At 34.7% G+C, this 21,987-nt stretch overlaps 3 protein-coding genes across 3 annotated transcripts; 1 reads left to right on the forward strand and 2 right to left on the reverse strand.

Annotated features, from left to right (window-relative positions):
* The first annotated feature begins 2,846 nt into the window (after positions 1 to 2,846).
* LOC108917293 (venom protease-like) lies at positions 2,847 to 9,213 on the forward strand. Its single transcript, XM_018723807.1, has 5 exons — positions 2,847 to 2,914; positions 2,976 to 3,222; positions 7,121 to 7,296; positions 8,479 to 8,700; positions 9,020 to 9,213. Exons 1-5 carry the CDS (start codon positions 2,869 to 2,871, stop codon positions 9,205 to 9,207), a joined length of 879 nt encoding a protein of 292 aa, XP_018579323.1. The 5' UTR covers positions 2,847 to 2,868; the 3' UTR covers positions 9,208 to 9,213.
* Positions 9,214 to 10,921: 1,708 nt separating this feature from the next.
* Positions 10,922 to 15,108, reverse strand: LOC108917256 (trypsin-3-like). Its single transcript, XM_018723762.1, has 4 exons — positions 14,918 to 15,108; positions 14,696 to 14,868; positions 11,253 to 11,498; positions 10,922 to 11,145 (listed from the first exon to the last, which is right to left on the reverse strand). The coding sequence occupies exons 1-4, from the start codon at positions 15,106 to 15,108 to the stop codon at positions 10,922 to 10,924; spliced, it is 834 nt and encodes a 277-aa protein (XP_018579278.1).
* Positions 15,109 to 17,472: 2,364 nt separating this feature from the next.
* On the reverse strand, positions 17,473 to 21,987 carry LOC108917257 (trypsin-3-like). The gene is made up of 5 exons (XM_018723763.1): positions 21,914 to 21,987; positions 18,926 to 19,166; positions 18,359 to 18,531; positions 17,899 to 18,135; positions 17,473 to 17,819 (listed from the first exon to the last, which is right to left on the reverse strand). Exons 1-5 carry the CDS (start codon positions 21,966 to 21,968, stop codon positions 17,473 to 17,475), a joined length of 1,053 nt encoding a protein of 350 aa, XP_018579279.1. The 5' UTR covers positions 21,969 to 21,987.

Raw genomic sequence — 21,987 nt, forward strand, 5'->3', positions numbered from 1 at the left:
CATAAACATGACACTACCCCCGGGGTTTACACAGACGAGCCGGCGAAGCAAGAAGAGCGCCAGAAGAAAGGGCCCTAGCCGGCGGGGCCCAGCCAGGACAAAAGGAGGTCCCACAAAGCGCCTACACCGGCCGCATTTGCGGTCGGGGTAGACGACGGATGGGGCCCACCTACGAAGGCTGTCCAGGCCTACACGAGATGAGGCAGGATAAAGAGGGATAATCCCCCTCGATCCCAAATCATTGAGGCCAATTTCTAGCCATAGAATAATGGCGCGCCTCTTGTATTTTCATTCCCAAGACTTTCCAACAATAAAATCACGCCCAGTAATCAATAAATTTCAAAATGTTTCCTTTCCTGGTCTATTACTTTACGAAGCTATTAAAAAAGGCAGGTTGGTACATACAATGATAAAAGAAATAATTCCAAATCAAGTCTGTTGATAAATGCGATGAAACCAAATAACAAACAAGCCACTAATTATGCAGGTATTTCACACAGTGATCTGTACCACTGTTTAAAATATATACAGCGTGGTAAAAAAGTTCTGCATAAAATTCATATTTTCGTTAAACAATTTTTTTTCGAAAAACGGTGAGACCCGTCGATTTTTATTTGATCCAGCGCACCTTGTTATGTGGAAATTTTTTTTTCGATAATCCACTTACGGCAGCGTTGACATAATTTTTTTTTTAAATGACAACGCATATTTTTTTCGTTCGAAATTGATGACAGTGATAATTATCTAAACAACGGTGTGAAAATTTCGATGTCTTACATAACAATTTTTTTTAGAAAAATGCACCTTAAGTTCTTATAAGTGATAATTGTCTACTTACACTATTAATGGCTCCGAAAAGGACAAAGTTGACAAAATTACATTTCAAACGAGTAAAATTACACTAATGTTTGTGTAAGTCTAGCGAAATTGTTCGAATTGCCCACCCTGTACCATTTGGCATTGTCCTAAGCGTGTGTAAACGCCGTCTACACTTCGTTCAAGCATTCCCGGGTCGATTTGATTTATTTCAAAACGAATACGGTTTTTAAGTTCTTCCAAATCACCTGGTCTGTTTGTGTACACACGCGATTTCAAATAGCCCCACAAAAAAAAGTCTAGAGGTGTTAAATCAGGCGAACGCGGAGGCCACTCGATTGTTCCGCGTCGCCCGATCCACCGGCCAGTAAACGTGTTATTCAAGTACTCCCGTACTTGCACTCCATAATGGGGCGGTGCACCATCCTGCTGAAACCAAATTCTTTCCTCAGGAATATCAGGATCCTCGTTGTTCGGGAATAACTCTGCTAAGCTTGGGACCAAATCGAACCGCAGGAAATCCAAATAGCGAGCAGCAGTTAAATTTTCCTCGAAAAAATACGGGCCTAAAATACGACGCCCTATTATTCCCGCCCAAACGTTCACCTTTCGGGGGTGCTGATGATCTACTTCTTGCACCCAGTGCGGGTTTTCCTGAGACCAATACCGGCAGTTATGTCGATGCACCGATCCATTAAGATAAAAAGTAGCCTCGTCAGAAAAAATTATGTTCTTGAGGAAGTCGGGGTCTCCGTTACATCGATGCATTAAATCTTCACAAAAGTGGAGACGGCGGTCTGGGTCGTCCTCAGTCAATGCATGTATCAAGTGACCCTTATAGGGGTGAAATTTCTCTTTTTTGAGAAAGTTCACCACAGTTACATGTGAAATATCATTGTTCAATGCAATCGACCTTGTACTAGAATGAGGGTTGTCCTGGAGCTCCACCAGGATATTCAATCTAGTTTCATCATCTACTCTAGGACGACCCGCACGAGGAGCATCTTTCACACTACCAGTTTCCTCAAACCTTGCCAGTACCCTACTAACCGTAGATTGCGTAATTGGTGGTCTGTCAGGGTACGTTGCATTAAATAATTGGCAAGCTTCTTGATGGGTTCGTAACTTATCGCCGAAACCAATCATCCTCAAAATATCAATTCTTTCGCGTTCACTAAGTTTTGCCATTTCGAATTAAACGATTTCACCAAAGAATGTTAAATCGGTACTGATTTTTAGTCTTCAATATTTCAGGTAATCTACTCCTTTCAAGTAAACATTTCTTTGGATCTTTTTTTTTTAGGAATTTATCGGCAAACTCGAAGACAAAAAGTCGACCTTAATTTGCTACATACTATTTGGATTTTGTGCGGTTGAACTTGGTTCTAAATTTTGCAGTTTAATCAGGATCCTGACAATATCTGATGAATAATTCCGCAAATATTACATAACACCAGTTGCAACTTAAGTTATCTGAAATGCTTTCTGCCGAATAAATTTTTTTCTAAGGCATTTGATCCGTAAACAGCAAATTATTGCATTCAAGAACTTAAGGTGCATTTTTCTAAAAAAAATTGTTATGTAAGACATCGAAATTTTCACACCGTTGTTTAGATAATTATCACTGTCATCAATTTCGAACGAAAAAAATATGCGTTGTCATTTAAAAAAAATTATGTCATCGCTGCCGTAAGTGGATTATCGAAAAAAAAATGTTTCCACATAACAAGGTGCCCTGGATCAAATAAAAATCAACGGGTCTCACCGTTTTTCGAAAAATAAAAAATTGTTTAACTTATGCATTTTTACCAGGCTGTATATTAAGATTCATCCTGTAGTTATTTATATTGCGCTATATTCCTACATATTTATTTTCTAAATAATTTTATATTTATTTTAAATTCTATTATCAATACGCGGTTCGTTACTTGTTAAGATTAAGTTGAAATTGTTTGTGAAAACAATATAATTTATTATTATTTTTTCCTATTATCGCAAATTTATTTTTAATTTAGTTCCAATATCGTACGATCACTGTGCAAGTCGTCGAAGATGATTGGTATACACTTTTTTCTGCCACTGTTTCTACTCGCGAAAGGTAACCCCGACTTTTACAATATAATACATTATGATACTTAGTTTAATAATTTTTTCACAAGGCGAAACTCCTGAAAATGGATCCTTTAGGATAGAACTGCCAGAAGATTGCGGTACGTCTAGGTACAGCCAGTTCCAATCGAGGATCATTCAGGGAAACCAAGCTCGCCTTGGAGAATTTCCGTGGATGGCGAGATTAGGATTGGTTCACAAGAAACTCAAACGACCAATGTTCTTTTGCGGCGGCTCGCTGATTAGTAGATACTACGTTATTTCGGCAGCGCACTGTAACGGAATTCCTATACATGTGTAAGTGTAAGTAACTGCAGGGACAAGTGAAGTGCTGGTTGATTAAAGGCTTGTTTCTGCAGCAATCTTCAACGGTTTTAATTGTTCAAATCATTAAGATAGCATCGTTTCTGCACAACAAATCTCGAACTCCGATTGGGGATTTGATATTCGCGGACGATTTTCTAACTGGTTGGATTTACTTGTGGGCTGTCAGTCTACCCGATTTTGACAGCTTTATTATTTTTTAACCTAACTTTTAATTACACTGAACATATTTCCTTATGACATTTGGCGGAGTCCTGTGCAAAGTATCAATTAAGTTAATCGGGTTTGTCCTTTAATTATTACTAATTAGGTATAGTTGGGCGTTGGGCAGGTAAGTGAAAATGTGGACAAAATCTGATGGTGACACTCAAGTCAAGATAAAGGCTGCCGCATTACATAAACCCATACATGTTTTTTTTTTTATAAGAAGTAATTTCCATTTAGTTTCATTCCAAAATATTGATTAGAACCCGAGTTATCACGGAAATATTATTTTTGGGGGTGAACATGAGGGTTAGTTTGCATCCGTTTATATCCGTTTTAGGCTAAAAGAAAAAATATTAGTCCTTATTAATATGTATTTACCTTTTTGATATTAACAATGGATATTGAGCATACAATAATTTAAAGAAACACACGTTTACTGACGCACGCGCATTGACAATAGCCAACGAAATAATCTATCTTTGTCATAAGCGTACGAGCTGTCCACAACTTCGGTACCATGAGTGCAACAAAGCGAACGTTATTTTTTATCTTTGTCCTGGCAGTGTCGTAGGGGCTAAATAAAATTCAAAATATAAAAAGGTAAATAAATTTGTATCTGTCTAAAAAACAAACGTAAAAAAAATTCGAAGTCAACTTTTCATTATTTTAAATAATCAATCGAATAGTATAGAAAAAAAGTTGTTTTAGTTTTGTTTAATCACTAAAATTAACGATTAAAAATTTGAAATTGTTATAACTTTCTTATTAAAAAATATATCTATTTCTCTGAAAAGAAAAGTTACATTTTTTAGAGTAGATTGAAAAAAAAAATACAAAATTCATTAATTTTTCTGCTTATTATGATTTTTTAAATTTCTGAAATCTTCCCTTAACTTTCAGCCTCCCTAACTTTGTTAATTTTAGTAGTACAAGAAAAAGTCAATAGGCCATTTTTATGTAGAATTGTATGCTTTACAACTTTTATAAGAAACTTCAACTGATTTCATTGCGGGTACCCATACAGTGTTCATTAATGGCGTACAGAAAAACCAGAGGCCCATTCTGTGGCTAAATTAAGTAAATTTTGTTACACACATGTAGGCTCTTAAGGCCGCTGTTTCCGAGCTGCAGGGTTTTCAAAATTAAAAAAAAAATTAAAATTTTTAATTTTCTTAAAACCATTCAATCTAACTATTCGTAAGTAGGTAGTAGACGTTTCGCAAGATTTATTAACTAGGATGAATCGATTTTTCTATTGTAATGTAAATGCAACTCTTTTAATTGAAACAAGATAATAAAAAATGCATACGGGGTCTGCTATAAGAGTTTGCGCGCATTAGTCCCATTTTAAAAATGCCAATCTACCAGGAAAGCATTTTTGTACAAAACTCGTCAAATGTCAGATGTGACGGTAAAATATTGCCACACGAGTTTAATGGCAATGCCCCATATAGACAAGCGGTTAAGCCGCCATATTTCAAATAAAATATGATTCAGATTGGAAACCTTTATCTACCTTCATAATCTGTAATAACAAAAAAGCAAAAAATCTCCCTCTACTAGTCAGCAATAGATTTGAGATTGAGATCTCTCTTTTCTTTCTGAAAACTCTCAGAAATTTACTGCAGAACCAAAACTATTTCCTTTTGCTTTAAGTACGAGCTATTCTTATCATTTTTGACCTATTTAGAAAAATAAGTTAAAAAATTGTAATTATAGTGATCATATTTTTATTTCAACATTTTATACAATGTTTTGATTTATTTATTGATCCTCCACAATTGATTAAGTCAAGAGGCTTTTAACTATTTAACTAAGGGAAAAATAATTCCATAAAAGGTGTTTTATATTAACTTCATCCTGTTCCAGACAATGGACATTTTTTGAAATAAGTTTTTCTAATGAAGCAACAATTTTATGATCCTCTAGAAGTCTGACCTCTATGTAGTTTTTTCTATGGGAGAATGTGGCAAATAAAGCAAACAAAAAAAACATATTTATTTATATGGCCTAAGGGAGAAATTATTTATCGAAGTTAGTACTATCAATGAATTGTTTTATTGGAATATCACCCCTTGTCCAAAAAATAAGGTAAATTTGTTTAAAAAATAAAAAATCTTTATTTATGCTTCCAAAATAATTTCGTCATCAACGTTTCCGCGGCGGAATAAAACTCACTGTCGTATGTTTACAAAAACACGAGTAGCTCTGCAGCAATTGAATATATTGACTTGAAATTCTGCATAGATATCAAGGACAGTACTACCAACCTACAAAAAAAAATAATGTATGCTTTTATAATTCCCGCGAATTTTATATAATTAATTCATCTTATTTTTTGGACACGGTATATGTCCTTTGTTAACAACAGGATGAAGGTACATACTATAAAACATCTTTCAAAGTAAAATACTTTTTCTTGGCCAAAATAAACAGAGGAATCTGAAAAACGACAAGTGTACGAGGTCATTTAAAAATATAAAAGACGTCATTGGAATTATTTTTCTCAAATTCACATATTTTTGCAAAAAATGAAGGATTATCATTTTCTCAACAACTTTTATTAGAAGGTTTTGCGATATCTCTTACCGTTCAAAAGATAAATCAATATGTATAGAGAAAAACAGTAGTTCGATCAAGTTTGTTACTAACTCTATCAGCACTGCTGAAGAAAAAATACTTTAAACGTTTATATTCATTAGTGACACAAACCATTGGTGTTTATAAAACGTACTGCTAATTTAAAATCTTCCAAGCTTCTTCAGAAATACAAACGTTGAACGTATCTTGTTTTCCACGGCAACTCTGACAAAACCAAAACAGCCTTGCTCCACTAGTTTTGAATTTTTCTATACTTATCGTCTTAAATCGTTTGATCAGGACGAGATATTGAACCTGTATCCTTATATCATACCATAAAGATCCTTGCTTGCGGTTTCCTATTTCCCGTCAGTTTTGGGTCACATATAGTTCTCACTTGTCAGTTACGTCAGAGCAAAAACTGAAGGCATGTGATCCCTTATAGTCCAATTAAATAAGTTTTTAAATCGAAATTTTTGTCAACTTGTTTGAATTTTTGATATGAGTTAGTTTGAGGAATGTTATAACAATAAGTGACAGTAATTTTTTGTTCAACCCCCGGCCAGGGGAGAAAAAAGATAAAACAAAGGGGTTTTTCAAGAACTCAAAACGGGTAAGGGCTAGAAAAAAAGTTAGGTACGTATAAAAGTTGTAAAGCATACAATTCTACATAAAAATTTAAAAAAAATACAAAATTCATTCGTTTTTCTGCTTGTTGTGATTTTTTTAAATTTCCGAAATCTTCCCTTAACTTCTAGCCTCCCTAACTCCGTTAATTTTAATAGTACAAGAAAAAGTCAAGCAGCCATTTTTCGTAGAATTGTATGCTTTACAACTTTTATAAGACACTTTTTTTTCTAGCCCTTGTCCCTTTTGAGTTATCTTGAAAAACTCCTTTGTTTTATCTTTTTTCACCCTTGGCCGGGGGTTAAACAAAAAATTACTGTCACTTATTGTTATAATATACCTCAAACTAACTCAGATAAAAAATTCAGGCAAGTTGACCAAAATTTCGATTTAAAGGCTTATTCAATTGGACTATTACTGATGTTTTAACTTAAAAATTGCCTACTTTTTATTTCAGAGTGAGGCTAGGAGAAAACTACGTCGAGAAAGACAAAGATTGTGACGAAAAGGGTTTGTGTGCCCCTCATCCTCAGGATATTATAGTAAGAAAATTGATGGAACCAAATTACTGTTTCAGCGATATGACGAATGATTTTCTTCTAATTGAATTGATGCATCCTGTTCAGTTTAATGGTAATTTAAGATGCAATTTTAAAAAGATTAAACGTATTCGCCAGATTTAAACTTGAGCAGTAGTATGTAGACAGTTTTGTTCCCCAAAATAGGCTACTCGTCTTAGCTACATACACCAAGGAAAACTTATTTCCTTTTAGTTAGTTGAGTTATTAACTATAAATGAACTAATTTAGCCCAGTCGGGTTGTCATTTAACCGGGAAAAAATTAGGGACCACAATTTTATTGTCCTAACCTTTAGGGGGGGTCAAGAGTAGTATAAATTCAGAATCGCGACTGAATTCCACCCCTGCATCAGCCGCCATCTTGAATTTAAGGAAAACTCGTTTTTGCTCAATATCTCGGCCAGATCAAAATTGTAGAAAATATAATTCTTTCCAACTTTGTTTATGAACATTTATGTCGTAAAGTCAATAACAAACGAGATAATTCAATAATTATACTTTGTCACTATTTTCCCCCTTAACTTGAAAAATATCGATCGCACGATAAAATTTGTAACAAAAGAAGTTGTAGGAAATCGCATTTACAACAACTGAAGTCCTTACCATTTTAGTTGTAAAGTTGAAAATGGCCGAGATATTGAGCAAAAACGATTTTTCCTTAAATTCAAGATGGCGGCTGATGCAGGGGTGGGATTCAGTCGCGATTCTGAATTTACACTACTATTGACCCCCCCTAAAGATTAGAACAATAAAATTATGGTCCCTAATTTTTTCCCGGTTAAGCCCTTTTTTTGTCTAACCCGACTGGACTAATTTAATTGTCGCTAGAGAGCTGAACAACGTATTATGTTTTTTATAATGAGCAAAGGACCCTTTTGGTTGTTTGTTTCATTCCCAACATTCGACAAAAGTGACAATAAACACACAATATTATCTTACATTCCGTTTACTGCATTCCAGTCTTACATTTGCTACAAATAAGAGCCCAGGACTTCCAACTGAATCAGTTCCACGAAAGTACATTGACACACCCGGGCAGAGCAACTTACTTGCATATAATTTCAAGTGAGCTGTTGCCATTGCAAATGTTTTACTGACTGTGGCTGAAATATCCTAGCAAAGCGCCCCACTTTAATAATTTCTTTCATTGGCGTGCATATCTACGCGGGTGATGGGTCTTAAAATAAAAAAAAATATATATTTGTAATCCATAAAGGGCTCGCTTTTGCTTTTTAGATTTTGTAAAACCGATTTGCCTTCCAAGCGAAGATCTGTCGTCTGACGAGATGGATGAGGAGCACGTGACTATCTCAGGTTGGGGTTTGATCAAATCTTACCCTAGAACAGAGGCGAAATATTTGATGTACATTACAGCCCCTATAGTGGCAAAAGAGAAGTGCGGTAGGTTATTTGGTAGTAATTTATTGGACAGTCAGCTCTGTATCGGGTACGACAAAGGTAGGCAATTTCTAGTAAGTAATATGAAGGATACTACAAAGGTTTTCTCTCTAACGATGAAGAACATGTTTTACATCGTTGTAATAACTTTTTTTTTTCAATCGCGTCGCTAGTCACTGTATTCGAAAGTCTACATCCAAACGTTTCAAATGATTTAGAGTTTGCTGCCTAAGCAGTTCATGCACGAAAGTTAACTTTTCTAGTATGCCTCGTATGTATCACTCAATTAAAAGATCTGATGAGAAGTTGCATTTTCTGTTAACAGGCGTTCTGTTAACACTTGTGGAATCTAATTTTGGTATAAATGTTTTCTTTTTAGGAAAAGATTCTTGCGGAGGGGATTCAGGGGGGCCAGTAATGAAGATGATAGAAAAGAATGGACAGAAAAGGGCACATCTACTGGGCCTCGTTTCTTATGGTTTAGAAAATTGTGGATATGGTCCAGCTGTATACACTTTTGTTCCGTCGTTTTTAGAATGGGCTGCGCCCAACATGCGTAAAGGTTAATAACTGGAAGCAAGTGTATTCTATTTTTATCTACAAAGCTTAATAAAGATAAACAAGAACGTTCATATGTTTCAATTCATGAAATAGTCTTTAGTCTATTTACCTAAAGCGCATATTGTTATACAGTTGGGCGAGTTGAAATCCCAAATTCAGAGCGCATGATCAACTCCAAACCATTTAATCATTAATTATATACGTACCTATATACATATAACTCTTATCTGTATGAATTTAATAAATTTTTTTCTCTTGGCGTGGATCAGGATCTACGGTAATTAGAGCTATTACCTTAAAAAACAAGAGCTGACCTTGAAATAATCTTGAACATGGTAAGAAGTCGAAGTAAAATTCAAGGTCATCAAATGCTTTTCCCAAAAGGACGAAGTTTTTCCTGTCTGTCGTTTTATATTCAAAATTATACCCTGAAACAATATTTTTCACCACGTGTGGAAACAAAGTACGGACCTGGAATGTACGAATTACATTCGAACTGTAATTATTATTCACCGTGATTGTATTTTGATAAATATGTTTTACACAGATAGGAAGAACGAATATTAGTTATTTACACCATAAAGGAGGTAAGTATTATTTACCAGTCGAGGACGATTTTGCGCCCGAGCGGAGCGAGGGCTGGCAACAGAGTCCGAGACTGGTAAATTAGACTTAACTGCCACGGTAGCGCAGTCGGTCGAGAGTGCGGTGGCAAGCATTTCTCGGCTAGGCTTCCTACTTTGGTCCGGGTTCGATCCCCGGTGTCGGCACTGGCAATGTCGATGGATAATGGGTGTTAGTCCGCGTTTTTTCAAGTGTAGCCCCCTTCCGCACAAGCCTTTGGCTTTTGGATTTGGGGGTTGTCTTATTTCTGTGGTGTTTTATGTTTTATGCTGCATGGTGTATAACATTTTATCTGCTCCCACAGTTCTTAATGGTTCATGAAATATAGATTAGGTTTTATTTTTTGACATTTCTTAATCAATTAATTTTGACGTTATTCGAAATCTTACAAAGTCGCTTTGGTTGTTTGGATTTTGTCGTTTCTAAGGTGTTCATAAACAAAGCTACATAAAAGTTGCAATTTTGCTGGAATTATTATTTCCAAATGAGTGATTTTCGAATAGAAAGTGCCTGCGAATTTTTATTGTGCGAGAAGTCGAAAGTGCGCTACGGATGAGCATGTAGACATTTCAAAGAATGGTGCCAGAACAAAAATTCTGGTGTTTCTGAAATGTCACTGCTAGCATATTTCATGAAGTCGAGAACTTTAAAGTCACTGGTATGTATGCAACCAACCAGTCGGCAAGAATACCCTTTCTATGATTCCTAATAAGATTGTACAGTTTTTGAAACTAGAACATCCTGAAACATATACAGGCCATTCATTCCGAAGAACATTGGCAACATTACTGGCTAATACAGGAGTTGATGTATTACCAATCAAGAGACATGGTGGGTGGAAATCAGCCACGATTGCAGAAAGTTGCTGCATTTTGAGAAAAATGTGACAATTAGTGAACGCGAGGGGAATAATTATCCAGATTTTATAAATGTTACTAAATATAATAACTGTACAATTACTGTAAATATTCGTTCATAATAATTAATAAAATGTAATGTTCATCAAATATTTCTATTTATTATAGTGATACAAGAAAGGACTTGTTTCTAAAATCTCCTTTAGTTATTGTTGCGGACAAGGAGAGGGGCCAAGGTTTTATCTTCCCTTTGTTTTTATTTCATTCATCCAATCAATGATTACTTTCTTCATCCACTTAGTAAAACTGCCGACATTCGTGTAAACAACGGGACTCATTTCGCCCAGTTCGCACATCAGTAGGTCGTGAGAAGCGACGCCCATTAGGAACGCTCGATTCACCCCCTTCACGTTTCGGTGCAAGATCAAAGGTCCACCGGAATCCCCAGCACAAGGCTTGTCAACTGAAAAAGATATATCACTAACATTATCATAGTTGGTAGAATTGGAATTTTCGTGGACATTTTATCGTTACAGCTTCATATTGTCACATTTTTAATTTGTTTCTTACCTCCTTCTGGATATCCCACGCAATATTGGTTTTCTTCCAATTTTTTGTCATACACTTTATTGCAGTGCTTTTCGTCCAAAATAGGAGACTTGACGTACCTCAGGTTTTTGTCGGATGCAAAGTCGTTAACGTATACGTTTCCAAATCCTGAATATACCACACCCCATCCTGACATAATCATAGGCTGTTTCTTGGCTTCTCCTGGTGTCAGTAGCTTTTCAGGAAGGCAAATGGGTCGAACAAAATCTGAAACATATTAAAATGTCCAACATTTACATGAGTTTTCCGGATAATTTTAACATAGGATGAATTTTTCGAAATTTAGGGGTTTTATAAGAAAATGAAATTCCAAATTAAAGAATTTTAAATCGATTCTTAAAGATCGGTTGCATTTCCATGGTAAATGCTTTAAAGAACATTCCGTCATATGTGTGTTCCACAAGGTTAGATTTTGGAACGAATACACTGAAGATGAATTTTTCGAGACAAAACATCTGAATCTTGTTCGGGCTGAGTACAGTATTGGGGGTCATGAAGACTTGCAAAAAATGTAATAAAATTTCCAGGGTGGTATTTAAAAAGATGAAGTTGATGATGGTCCTACAGTGTGTTTCATTTAAAGTCGGGACACCTCCGTATTTAGGATGGCGTTGGCCGATTTTCAAAATTCTTTTTTTTATGTGGTAGTACTGAAAAAGGCCTACCTTTTGATATTATATTTTTTGACATGTGATCTTTTCTACGGCCTACTATCATTAAGAAAAGACCCTCAAAAATTAACGAACATATTAGGCATTTTTTTAAGAAAGAAATAGATTTTCGATTTGCTCGCACCTCAGAACTCTAAATACAAAATTTCATTATTATAGCTTTTACATGCTGTTGACAAAGTAGGTGCAAACTTCGAAAAATTCCACGTATTGCAGAGTGGAAAATATTTTCAAGATATTTTTTCATAATTTTATTAACCGAAGGTATATCCATACAGTTTCATTGATTTCACTCATACAGGGTGCTCAAAATAGGACAGCCAAATTATATATATTTTTTATTATACCAAAAATGAGTTTCACAACGAAATAATATTTAAATATTACTGTTTTCTATTAGTCCACATCATTTGGTATGCACTGTTCAATTCATCTCATCTTATTTTTAATAACTCTCCTCAACTGATGCGGTGTTATTTGTCGACATGTTTGTCTTTTACATAAATCTTCTCTGTTCTGGGGCCCTGTTTTATATATTATTTTTTTCGCAGTTCCCCATAAAAAGAAAATAAGAGGCGTCAAGTCTGGAGCTCTTGACGGCCACTCAGCTAACGGGCTGTTGCGACCTATCCACTTTCTCGGGAAATACTCATTCAACCAATGACGTACCTACTATTACCGCATTATGAATAGGTGCTCCATATAATTGAAGGTAGAGGTTCTGTCTTACATGAAGAAGAAATGCATGTACTGAATCCCAGAAATCAATGTTTAAAAAATTCACAAAAATCTCTGCGTTTAGATTAACGCAAAAAAGAAGGGCCCGATCGATCACATAAAATCCTACAAAACACGTTAATTTTTTTAATTAAGATTTATGTAATATAATTAGACAAGCATGTCGACAAATAACACCGCATTAGTTGAGCAGAGTTATTAAAAATAAGAGAAGACGAATTGAAGAGTGCATGGTGGACTAATAGAAAATAGTAATACATATTTAAATATTATTTCGTTGTGAAACTCATTTCTTGTATAATAAAAAATATGTATAATTTGACTGTCCTATTGTGAGCACCCTGATGGGTAAAATCAAAGAAACTGCAGTTAATAAAATTATGAACATCTTGAAAATATTTTTCACTGTTAATACACTGCAATAAGTGAAATTTTTTCGAAGTTTGCACCTATTTTGTGAACATCTTGTAAAAGCTGTAATAATGAAACTTTGTATATAGGGTTTTGAGGTGTGATCAAATCGAAAATGCTATCCATTTCTTTCTTAAAAAATGCATAATATGTTTTTTAATTTTTAAGGGTCCTTTCTTAATGATAGTAGGCTGTAGAAAATATCACATGTCAAAAAATATTATATCAAAAAGTAGGCCTTTTTGAGTACTACCACATAAAAAAAGAATTTTGGAAATTGGCCAACGCCGTCCTAAATACGTAGGTGTCCCGACTTTAAGTGAAACACACATAAAAATTGATTTAAGCCATTTGATATAGGACAAAAACTTGCCACGAGAAAGTGTTATTTTTTCAATATCACCTCAAACAAGGCTGAAATGAAACCGAAACAGAATTAAAAAATCTCGGTTTTTTCATATATTTCGAAAATTTATCATGTTAGCCTTGATTTTTTAGAGACATAATGTTGGTCCCCTAACTATGCAACTTTGCCCTCATTTAAGCTACTTCGTATCTCCTACCGGTTCCGAGATTTGTAACAACCTATATACAGGGTGTTAGAAGGGGACCGCCTAGCCGGGTGTCTTGGCCGGCGGATTTCGGTCTGCCGAGACAATCATCACGGACGCAGGCTGGAATTTGGATAGGTGACCTAAGGTAGGGTCGGGGACGTGACTGTGGCAGCCTACCAGAGACCTGGGTCGCCCAACATTTGCCGCATGCATGTGGTCCCCGAAAAACAATTCCACCACCCTCCGACATACATACAGGGTATTAGAAGATTGACTGCCTTAATTTTAACAGACGATAAAATACACTAAAATAAACAAAACAACCTTATATGACATGGGTCCTAAATACAACCATTTCCGAGAGAAAATTACTTGATGTACAAAAGTTCGATTAATTAAGGAATATTGACATAACTGCGTGCATAGAATTCCGTAAAATACAATGATTATCACTTTTTTGAACTTCTTTATGCTTAATTCTAAAAAATAATTAGCAATGTGACAACGGCGCGGTGGTTTATTAACACGAGGTGCTCAGGTGTCCAGTAACCACCAATACGTAATTCAGTTGGTATCTGGATTCGACCGTGTCGGAGTGTTTTTTGTGTACCACTATTTTCTTTTCTTGAGGTGTTTTCAAATTCATAATTTAATTAAAAGTTAAGTTCCTATTTTTAGAGATCCATAATTACTAAAATTCGAACTAAAATTTAAGCGCAACACTAGGTTCATACTACAAAATCGGTACATTTTATTTTATTTATTAAAAAACTGGAAAACAATTGTCTTGAAATTTACTAGATGTTTCACAATAATAGTTGTTTACAATTTTTCCGTAGGACGTCTGCCGCGTGCACACGTGGTATGCATTAGCTGTGTAGCGTTAGGTTAAGCGCTGTTGTCACGTTGTGATAAAACTCCTCAATATTAATACTCGCTGTATTTCCAAAAACTGTTAAACTTACGCCCCTATAATATACAACTTTTTTGTTCATTTCTGATTACTCTATCTCATATATTGCAGAATTACCATTGAATGTCGCTGGTTTAGCTAGGCCCAACACTATGATGTCGTTCTTATTGGACAAGCGACAGTGGTCTGCGTGTATGTGTTTCTTTATCTCGATGTCCTGAGGAGGTGGAGCGCATATGCATTCTTCGCAATCAACGTTTTCATCAATATTGTTCTCTCCTATCCTCGCCCTGAAGAAGTACACCTAAATTCATGTTATTTAGCGGTATTGTCACTTACACTTCACTGAGTTTCCCGCAGTGAGCTGCCGATACGACAATTTGTCTGCTAACCAGAGACCCCCCGCAGTAGAAAACTAGTTTTCCCGCATCCATATCCATCGCGCCAAGTCTAACCATCCACGGGAATTGCCCGAGCTGGGCCCTGTGTTTTTCACTTTCTGTTAGCTTTATGCTGCCGTTGTCGTACATTGTTCTACCGCAGTCTTCTTTCTTGCCCTCCCAGACAGAGGTATCGATGAAGTCGCCTACGGTGACAACGGTTTAAACATTTTTCTGTCTCTAAGGAATTACAAAATGCGATCGCACCTTCTGCAATACGAAAAAACGTGTATAAAACATGTATGAAATAATAATTCATTTCTGTCGTTGTTCGTAAAGTTACGTGTGAAACCTTGTTTACATTTATATTTATGACATACATAACAGAATGCTATAAAGAGTAACGAAATTAATTCCTAACCTACACAGCTTCCGTATAATTTTTTAAATTAATGTAATTACCGTATAAGGTGTAAAACTATAAAAATAAACTTTATATCTGTCGATGTTGGCATAAAACCATTTAATATTTTCAAGTTGGCGTTGGTTTGACCTTGAAACTTGAGGTACAACTCTTTTTTAGGCTATTGTCAAGGGCAAACGAACAAACAGCAACAGAGAATTTTAATTCTGTATTTCTCTCTACAAAACAACTGAGACTTTATTTGATTTCATTGAAATATATATAACCTTTGGTAATTACGATGGTTGTTTTACGGACAGGTAACTGAAAGTTGTGTGCTGTGTTGCTTCATGAAAAGAGAAATCTCAGAGGTCTAATACTAATCTTAACTTATTATCAGGAGCTTTCGTTGTAATCAAAGATAGGCAGTGCAGATATAGCGAGTGTTTTTCACGTCTGGGTGACCTGGGTCCTCCTTAATTTTTATAATTTGTAATTAAATTATTATTGTGGCTTTATTTATTAAATATATTTTACACAAATACAGAAACTTACGTTTTACATATAATGAAAGATTAAGAAAATCTTTAGTGGCAAAAGTCTTAATACAGGATGATTCAAAACTTATAAAAAAAAATTTGAATGACAGGGGACTGTTACCAATATAATTTTGTAAAAAAGAATCAAGAACGGCAGGTAAAAAAAAATAAACGGACAAAAAATTGAAAGAATTTCTTTCCCAAGGAAAGAAATAAATAAAATTTTATAACACTTATATTATATCAGCAACTTCAACGGTTTTCGCTATTGTTACTATTAATTAATAAAATTTATTTGTGGTTTTAATTCATAAAATAATTTGACATACCTACCTGATGTTACAACTGTTCAAAATTTTGTCCACCTAAAACAAATGTTGTCTTGTTTCTCCATAAACTAAAACGAGTATAGCAACTACGAGTTGCTATACACGTAAGCAATTTTTGTCACTTGAAAAAACTAATGTAAACACTATCACAAAAACCTTAATATTGAAATCGGATTTCAGTATTCGGAATCGCAGGAGGCCACGTGAAGAGAAAATTTTTTTTTACGATATTGACTCCTTTTTTTATGACTACTCCCAAATTTTTTTTGGATAACTTGTGAATCACCCTGTGAATTACAAGCGACATTGTTTTTTCTATAATTATGAAATGGAATTGCACCAATTGTGTTAAACTGTCTTCACGATGACGAAATAAAGAAACATGTCTCTATAGGCTGTTACAAATTCGTTTCTCACTACAGGGATCTCGGAAACGGTAAGAGATACGAACTAGCTTAAATGGGGGCAAAGTTGCGTAATCAGGGGAACAACATTATGCTTCTAAAAAATGAAAAAGAAAACTGAAATTTTTGAAATCCGATTTTGTTTCATTTCAGTCTGGTTTGAGGTGATATTCAAAAAAGAAGAACACTCTCATGTCAACTTTTTGCCCTCTATCGAATGGCATAATCAATTTTTATATTTTTCCAGACTATCATCAACTTCATTTTTTAAATACGGCCCTGGAAATTTTATTCCATTTTTTGAAAGCCTTCATGACCCCCAATACTGTACTGCCTCAACCCGAACCAGATTCAGACGTTTTGCCTCGAAAAATTCATCTTCAATGTATTCATCCAAATTTTTCTAAATTTTTTATTTAGATTTCTGTTTATTGAATTATTAAGTGTCGTTAGGCCCTGTGAAATCCACCTAGTTATTACCATGACGCATTACAATAAAACATTATTAGAGTATTAATCCAGTGCCCATAGTTATTTCTCGAGTGCTCAAAATTCAATTTCACGGGGTCTAGCGATACTTAAGATTGTATGAAATTGATTTGGAAGCATAAATAAAGATTTTTTATTTTATTTAAACAAATTAATCTTTATTTTTTTGACAACGGGTTAATAGCACTTCTTTGTCATATTTTCAATGAAATTTTTGAATCTGGCATATACCCAAAAGGAGTTGTAATTAAACAATTATTTGAAACAAAATTTAATTAAAACATTATTTAAACCAAAAAACAAGTTTGTGTATTGTGTTTTTTTATTGTTTCTATTTCTGTTCCCGCTTCTCATTCTTTTTCTGTTTCTTTATCTTTTTGTAACTCCTCTTTATTCGCTGTTTCAACCATTTCTTCTTCTCTTGCCTCTCCTATATCTATTTCATTTCCTTCCCATACATTTTTGATTGACATTTTCTTCCCCTTTCCTTTCTGAGATTCAATCCAAATAGGTATTATTCTCGGAATCCAGTCTGAAATTTTTGCGACATTGGTGTAAACAATGGGTACCGTTTTGTTTATTTTGCACTTGAGGAGATCGTGAGAAGCGATACCTACTAGAAACGCCCGATTCAACCCCTTCACTTTTTTGTAGTAGATCATTGCACCTCCAGAGTCTACCACGCAGGGGTCCTTGACTGAAAAAGAAATCCGAGTCATTACCAGCTCTAACAAATTCTTATCTATTTAGAATGAATGATTTCAATTGTTACCAACCGACTTGCGGATATCTCACGCAATATTGGTGGTTATCTAATTTGTAGTCATATACGTTGTTGCATCTCTTGTCATCTACAAGAAAAGATTCGATGTACATCAGGTCGCTGGTCACCTCATTCATGAATATATTCCCGAACCCCGAATACGCTGCACCCCATCCTGGTACGATCATCCGATCTTTCTTTTCGTGTACTGATAGTAGATTTTTAGGAAGGCAAATAGGTTGCACAAAATCTGAAACAGGTCAAAATATGATTCAGAGTTCTATTATGTAATAGAGAAACAGGTGCCTGGAGTGTCGCAATAGTGTGGCTGACAATACTACAAGTAGTGACGTCATTAAACAATATCACATCAGTTGTGTTACTAGTAAGTGCAGCAATCCAGCACACCGGATCCATTAAAGAATTCCGCTGATATATGGCGAGCTACAAAAGACAGAAAATGACACAATTACCATTTAACACCGCTGGCTGTGCGAGGGCTACTATTAAGATGTCGTTTTTGTTGGACAGTCGACAATGGTCGCTGTATATGTGGTCCTTTATCTTGATATCTTGTGGAGGTAGTGCACAAATGCTTACATTACAATCGATGCCTTCGTCTATATTGTTGCTTCCTAATCTCGCTCTAAAAGGATACATTTAAATTCGTAAGAGAAAGAACTGAAACTGGTTCGCATGGCGCGTGACGTCACGTGGAGCGTACGTATCAGACAAATAAAAAGTGGTTTGAAAATAAAGATACCCTTAAAAATAGGTATTTGAAAAATGGAAAACATGATGTCCTCATTAAAATATTTGCTTTGGATGTCTGTTTTACAACCAAAAATAGAGAAGACAGTTTTAATACACACTAGGGTCTCCTGTAAATACGTGTACAACGGAAGTCCATAAAGACATGAGTTAGCATTATTAACGACACTGCCCCTCAGTCTTGCACGGATAACATCCACAAATCGCTGTTTGTTCTCCACGTGGCGTCAAGGAACTTAAATATGTTATTTAGTGGAATTACCACTTACATTTTGCTGTGACTCCCGCAGTGAGCTGCCGAAAGCACAAAACTTCTGCTAATCAGAGACCCGCTACAGTAGAAATACATTTCTTTGGTACTGGCTTGGATCACACCAAGCCTAACGGCCCACGGAAACTGCCCGACTTCGGCCTTGTATTTTCCGCCTCTCTCCAGCTTCAAGCTGTCGTTGTACATTGTTCTGCCGCAGGAATCTTCCGTGCCCTCCCAGCGTGACATATTTACGAAGCCTACCATGAGAACAAAAAAGATGACATTCTAGTTTTTTTTTCTTAAAAAAGGTAAGACGTATTTAAATTCAGTTCGTTCGTTATTTTGTGATTTATGACCGAGTAACTTTCTTAATATTTCGTAGAATCTGACGTACAAATGGCACACAAATTTAAGTCTAAAGTTAATTTATCGTGAGTCAAGGTTGTAAATTTAAATGAGAGGAAATTTCTGGTTAAAAAAATGTAAAATATATCATAACTTAGGTTAGGTTTATACAGGGTGATTTCACTATAAATACGGAAACTGCAGGACTAGATTCATTACCAAAAAACAAGTAGAGTTCGCTCTATATACCTATTAAAAAGGGTAATTCTAGATCTGGTGTCTCAAAAATCGCGGCAACAATATACAGGGTGTTCCTAAATAAGCGTCGCAACGGAAAACTGTAAATTCCTCTTGAAAAAAGAAACATTCTTTTCCTCTTCCATTTTTCTCTTCGGGCTTTAGTTTTCGAGACACACGGTGTCAAAACTTTATTTTTTTTTTAATTTTTTGCCAATATCTTAGTAACCGTTTGAACTACAGGACTGAGTTTTTGTACACACATTACCACTATTAATAGCTACTTTTTCTCACCCTTCTCGAATTCATTGAACGTGCCAGTGGTGGAGATTTTAAGGTATCGTAAGGGTTTTCCCCTCTAACTTTTACGCCACTGGCAAAATTGACATTTGACAGCAAATTCTGACGCGCCAATGAATTTTACACAAAAAGAGTTCTCTTGGTTCATTGCTCTAAAGTCAACCGTTTTCAAGAAAAATGATTTTTTATGAACAAAAACAAAAATTTTGCTAACATTTCGAAAATCTTTTGTAATTTAAAAGATAGATAGTAATAATTAACAATTTTAAGGAAATTTAACAACATTTTCAACAAGTAGCTATTAATAGTTGTAATGTGTGTACAAAAGCTTAGTCCTGCAGTTCAAACGGTTCCTAAGATATTGGCAAAAATCTGAAAAAAGTTTTGACACCGTGTATCTCGAAAACGAAAGCCCGAAGAGAAAAATGGAAGAGGTAAAAAATGTTTCTCTTTTCATGAGGAATTTACAGTTTTCCGTTGCGACAATTATTTAGGAACATCCTGTATATAAAAGACTTATTGAATGGTGTAAAATGAAGAAAGTAGCAAACAAGTTTATTGAAAATATACTTTTGGCTTACTTAAAAAAAAAATGTAACTTATGGAAGGCGTCAACACTGAGGTGTAATTTCTCTATGATAAAAGCTAGTTTGCAAATCAAGAACAACGTAGATATAAGCTAATACCGTTTTTAAAACGGAAAAGTGTCGGATATCGGCCAAAAAAATCGAAAATATTTACTAGCGAACAAATTAATAGCCCAATTAACTAAGCCTTTAAATCGAAATTTTGTCAACTTGGCTGAATTTTTGATATGAGTTAGTTTAAGGTATATTATAACAATAAGTGAGAGTAATTTTTTGTTCAACCCCCGGCCAAGGGTGGAAAAAGTTAAAACAAAGGGCTTTTTCAAGATAACTCAAAAAGGGTAAGAGCTAGAAAAAAAAGTTGTAAAGCAGATAATTCTACATAAAAATGGTCTCTTAGCTTTTTCTTGTATTATTAAAATTAACAGAGTTAGGGAGGCTAGAAGTTAAGGGAAGATTTCAGAAATTTAATTTTGTTAAATCATTAAAATTAACGATTAAAAATTTGATTTTTTGTTATAACTTTCTTATTAAAAATTAAAAAATATATCTATTTCTCTGAGAAGAAAAGTTACATATTTTAGAGCAGATTGAAAAAAAAATACAAAATTCAATCATTTTTCTGTTTGTTATGATTTTTTTTTAATTTCTGAAATCTTCCTTAACTTCTAGCCTCCCTAACTCTGTTAATTGTAATAGTACAAGAAAAAGTTAAGGGGCCATTTTTATGTAGAATTGTCTGCTTTACAACTTTCATGAAAAACTTTTTTTTCTAGCTCTTACCCTTTTTGAGTTATCTTGAAAAAGCCCTTTGTTTTAACTTTTTCCACCCTTGGCCGGGGGTTGAACAAAAAATTACTCTCACTTATTGTTATAATATACCTTAAACTAACTCATATCAAAAATTCAGCCAAGTTGACAAAATTTCGATTTAAAGGCTTAGTTAATTGGACTATAATACATTTTTCAGATTCGGGAGCTGACTTGATTACAATAAAACGACAAGATGGATGGAAATCATCAGCCCTTGCTGAAGGCTACATCGAGGATTCTATTACAAAAGTAAAATTGCTGAGAGAACCTTATTCCAGTACCAGTACCTCTTCTAATGCTGCAATTACTGTAAAGTGTAGACCCTTCTACCTTGACGTGAGTGTCATCAGGTGACGTCGACGATAGTATTGCAGTTAAATTTATAATTGTTCGAATGTTTCTAAATAATACATTTTTTCTAAATTTATCAATACAGCTTTCTATTATCTTGAGAAGACGGCATATTACTCAATATATGTATACAGCATTTTATTTCTTACACTAATGTAAAAAGTGTTTTTAACACGTAACGATAAAATCAATTTTTTGTTCACTTATCAATTAATTAAAAATGCCACTTTTAATGACAGTTTTACAAAAAAAACTTTCTTTGGGTTATTTAGATCTTCATATTGTTTTTTTATGTTTTTGTATGAATTCAATTGATAAGAATTAAGAAGATTAAGAAAATTGTTGGAATTAATTCAAAAATATAATCTTACCCTGTGCCGTAAGAAAATACGTAGATAAAACAAATATTATAAAGTAGTAACCCATTTTTGTTACAAGGTACCTA

This window comes from Anoplophora glabripennis, unplaced genomic scaffold, assembly GCF_000390285.2.
Source record: "Anoplophora glabripennis isolate ALB-LARVAE unplaced genomic scaffold, Agla_2.0 scaffold22, whole genome shotgun sequence".
Taxonomy (NCBI): Eukaryota; Metazoa; Arthropoda; class Insecta; order Coleoptera; family Cerambycidae; genus Anoplophora; species Anoplophora glabripennis.

Bases quoted from the DNA above. Each gene is read 5' to 3' on its own strand.
- LOC108917293 (XM_018723807.1), top strand. From the start codon at position 2,869: ATGATTGGTATACACTTTTTTCTGCCACTGTTTCTACTCGCGAAAG. The intron at 2,915-2,975 runs GTAACCCCGACT...TTTTTTCACAAG, and splicing joins ACTGTTTCTACTCGCGAAAG to GCGAAACTCCTGAAAATGGA. The intron at 7,297-8,478 runs GTAATTTAAGAT...TTTGCTTTTTAG, and splicing joins GCATCCTGTTCAGTTTAATG to ATTTTGTAAAACCGATTTGC.
- LOC108917256 (XM_018723762.1), bottom strand. From the start codon at position 15,108: ATGTACGACAACGGCAGCATAAAGCTAACAGAAAGTGAAAAACACAGG. The intron at 11,499-14,695 runs GTAATTCTGCAA...AATATGTTTCAG, and splicing joins TAAACCAGCGACATTCAATG to ATTTTGTTCGACCCATTTGC. The intron at 11,146-11,252 runs GTAAGAAACAAA...TATCTTTTTCAG, and splicing joins CGTGGGATATCCAGAAGGAG to TTGACAAGCCTTGTGCTGGG.
- LOC108917257 (XM_018723763.1), bottom strand. From the start codon at position 21,968: ATGGGTTACTACTTTATAATATTTGTTTTATCTACGTATTTTCTTACG. The intron at 18,532-18,925 runs GTAAGTGGTAAT...GTATCCTTTTAG, and splicing joins TGCGGGAGTCACAGCAAAAT to AGCGAGATTAGGAAGCAACA. The intron at 18,136-18,358 runs GTAATTGTGTCA...GACCTGTTTCAG, and splicing joins ACAGCCAGCGGTGTTAAATG to ATTTTGTGCAACCTATTTGC.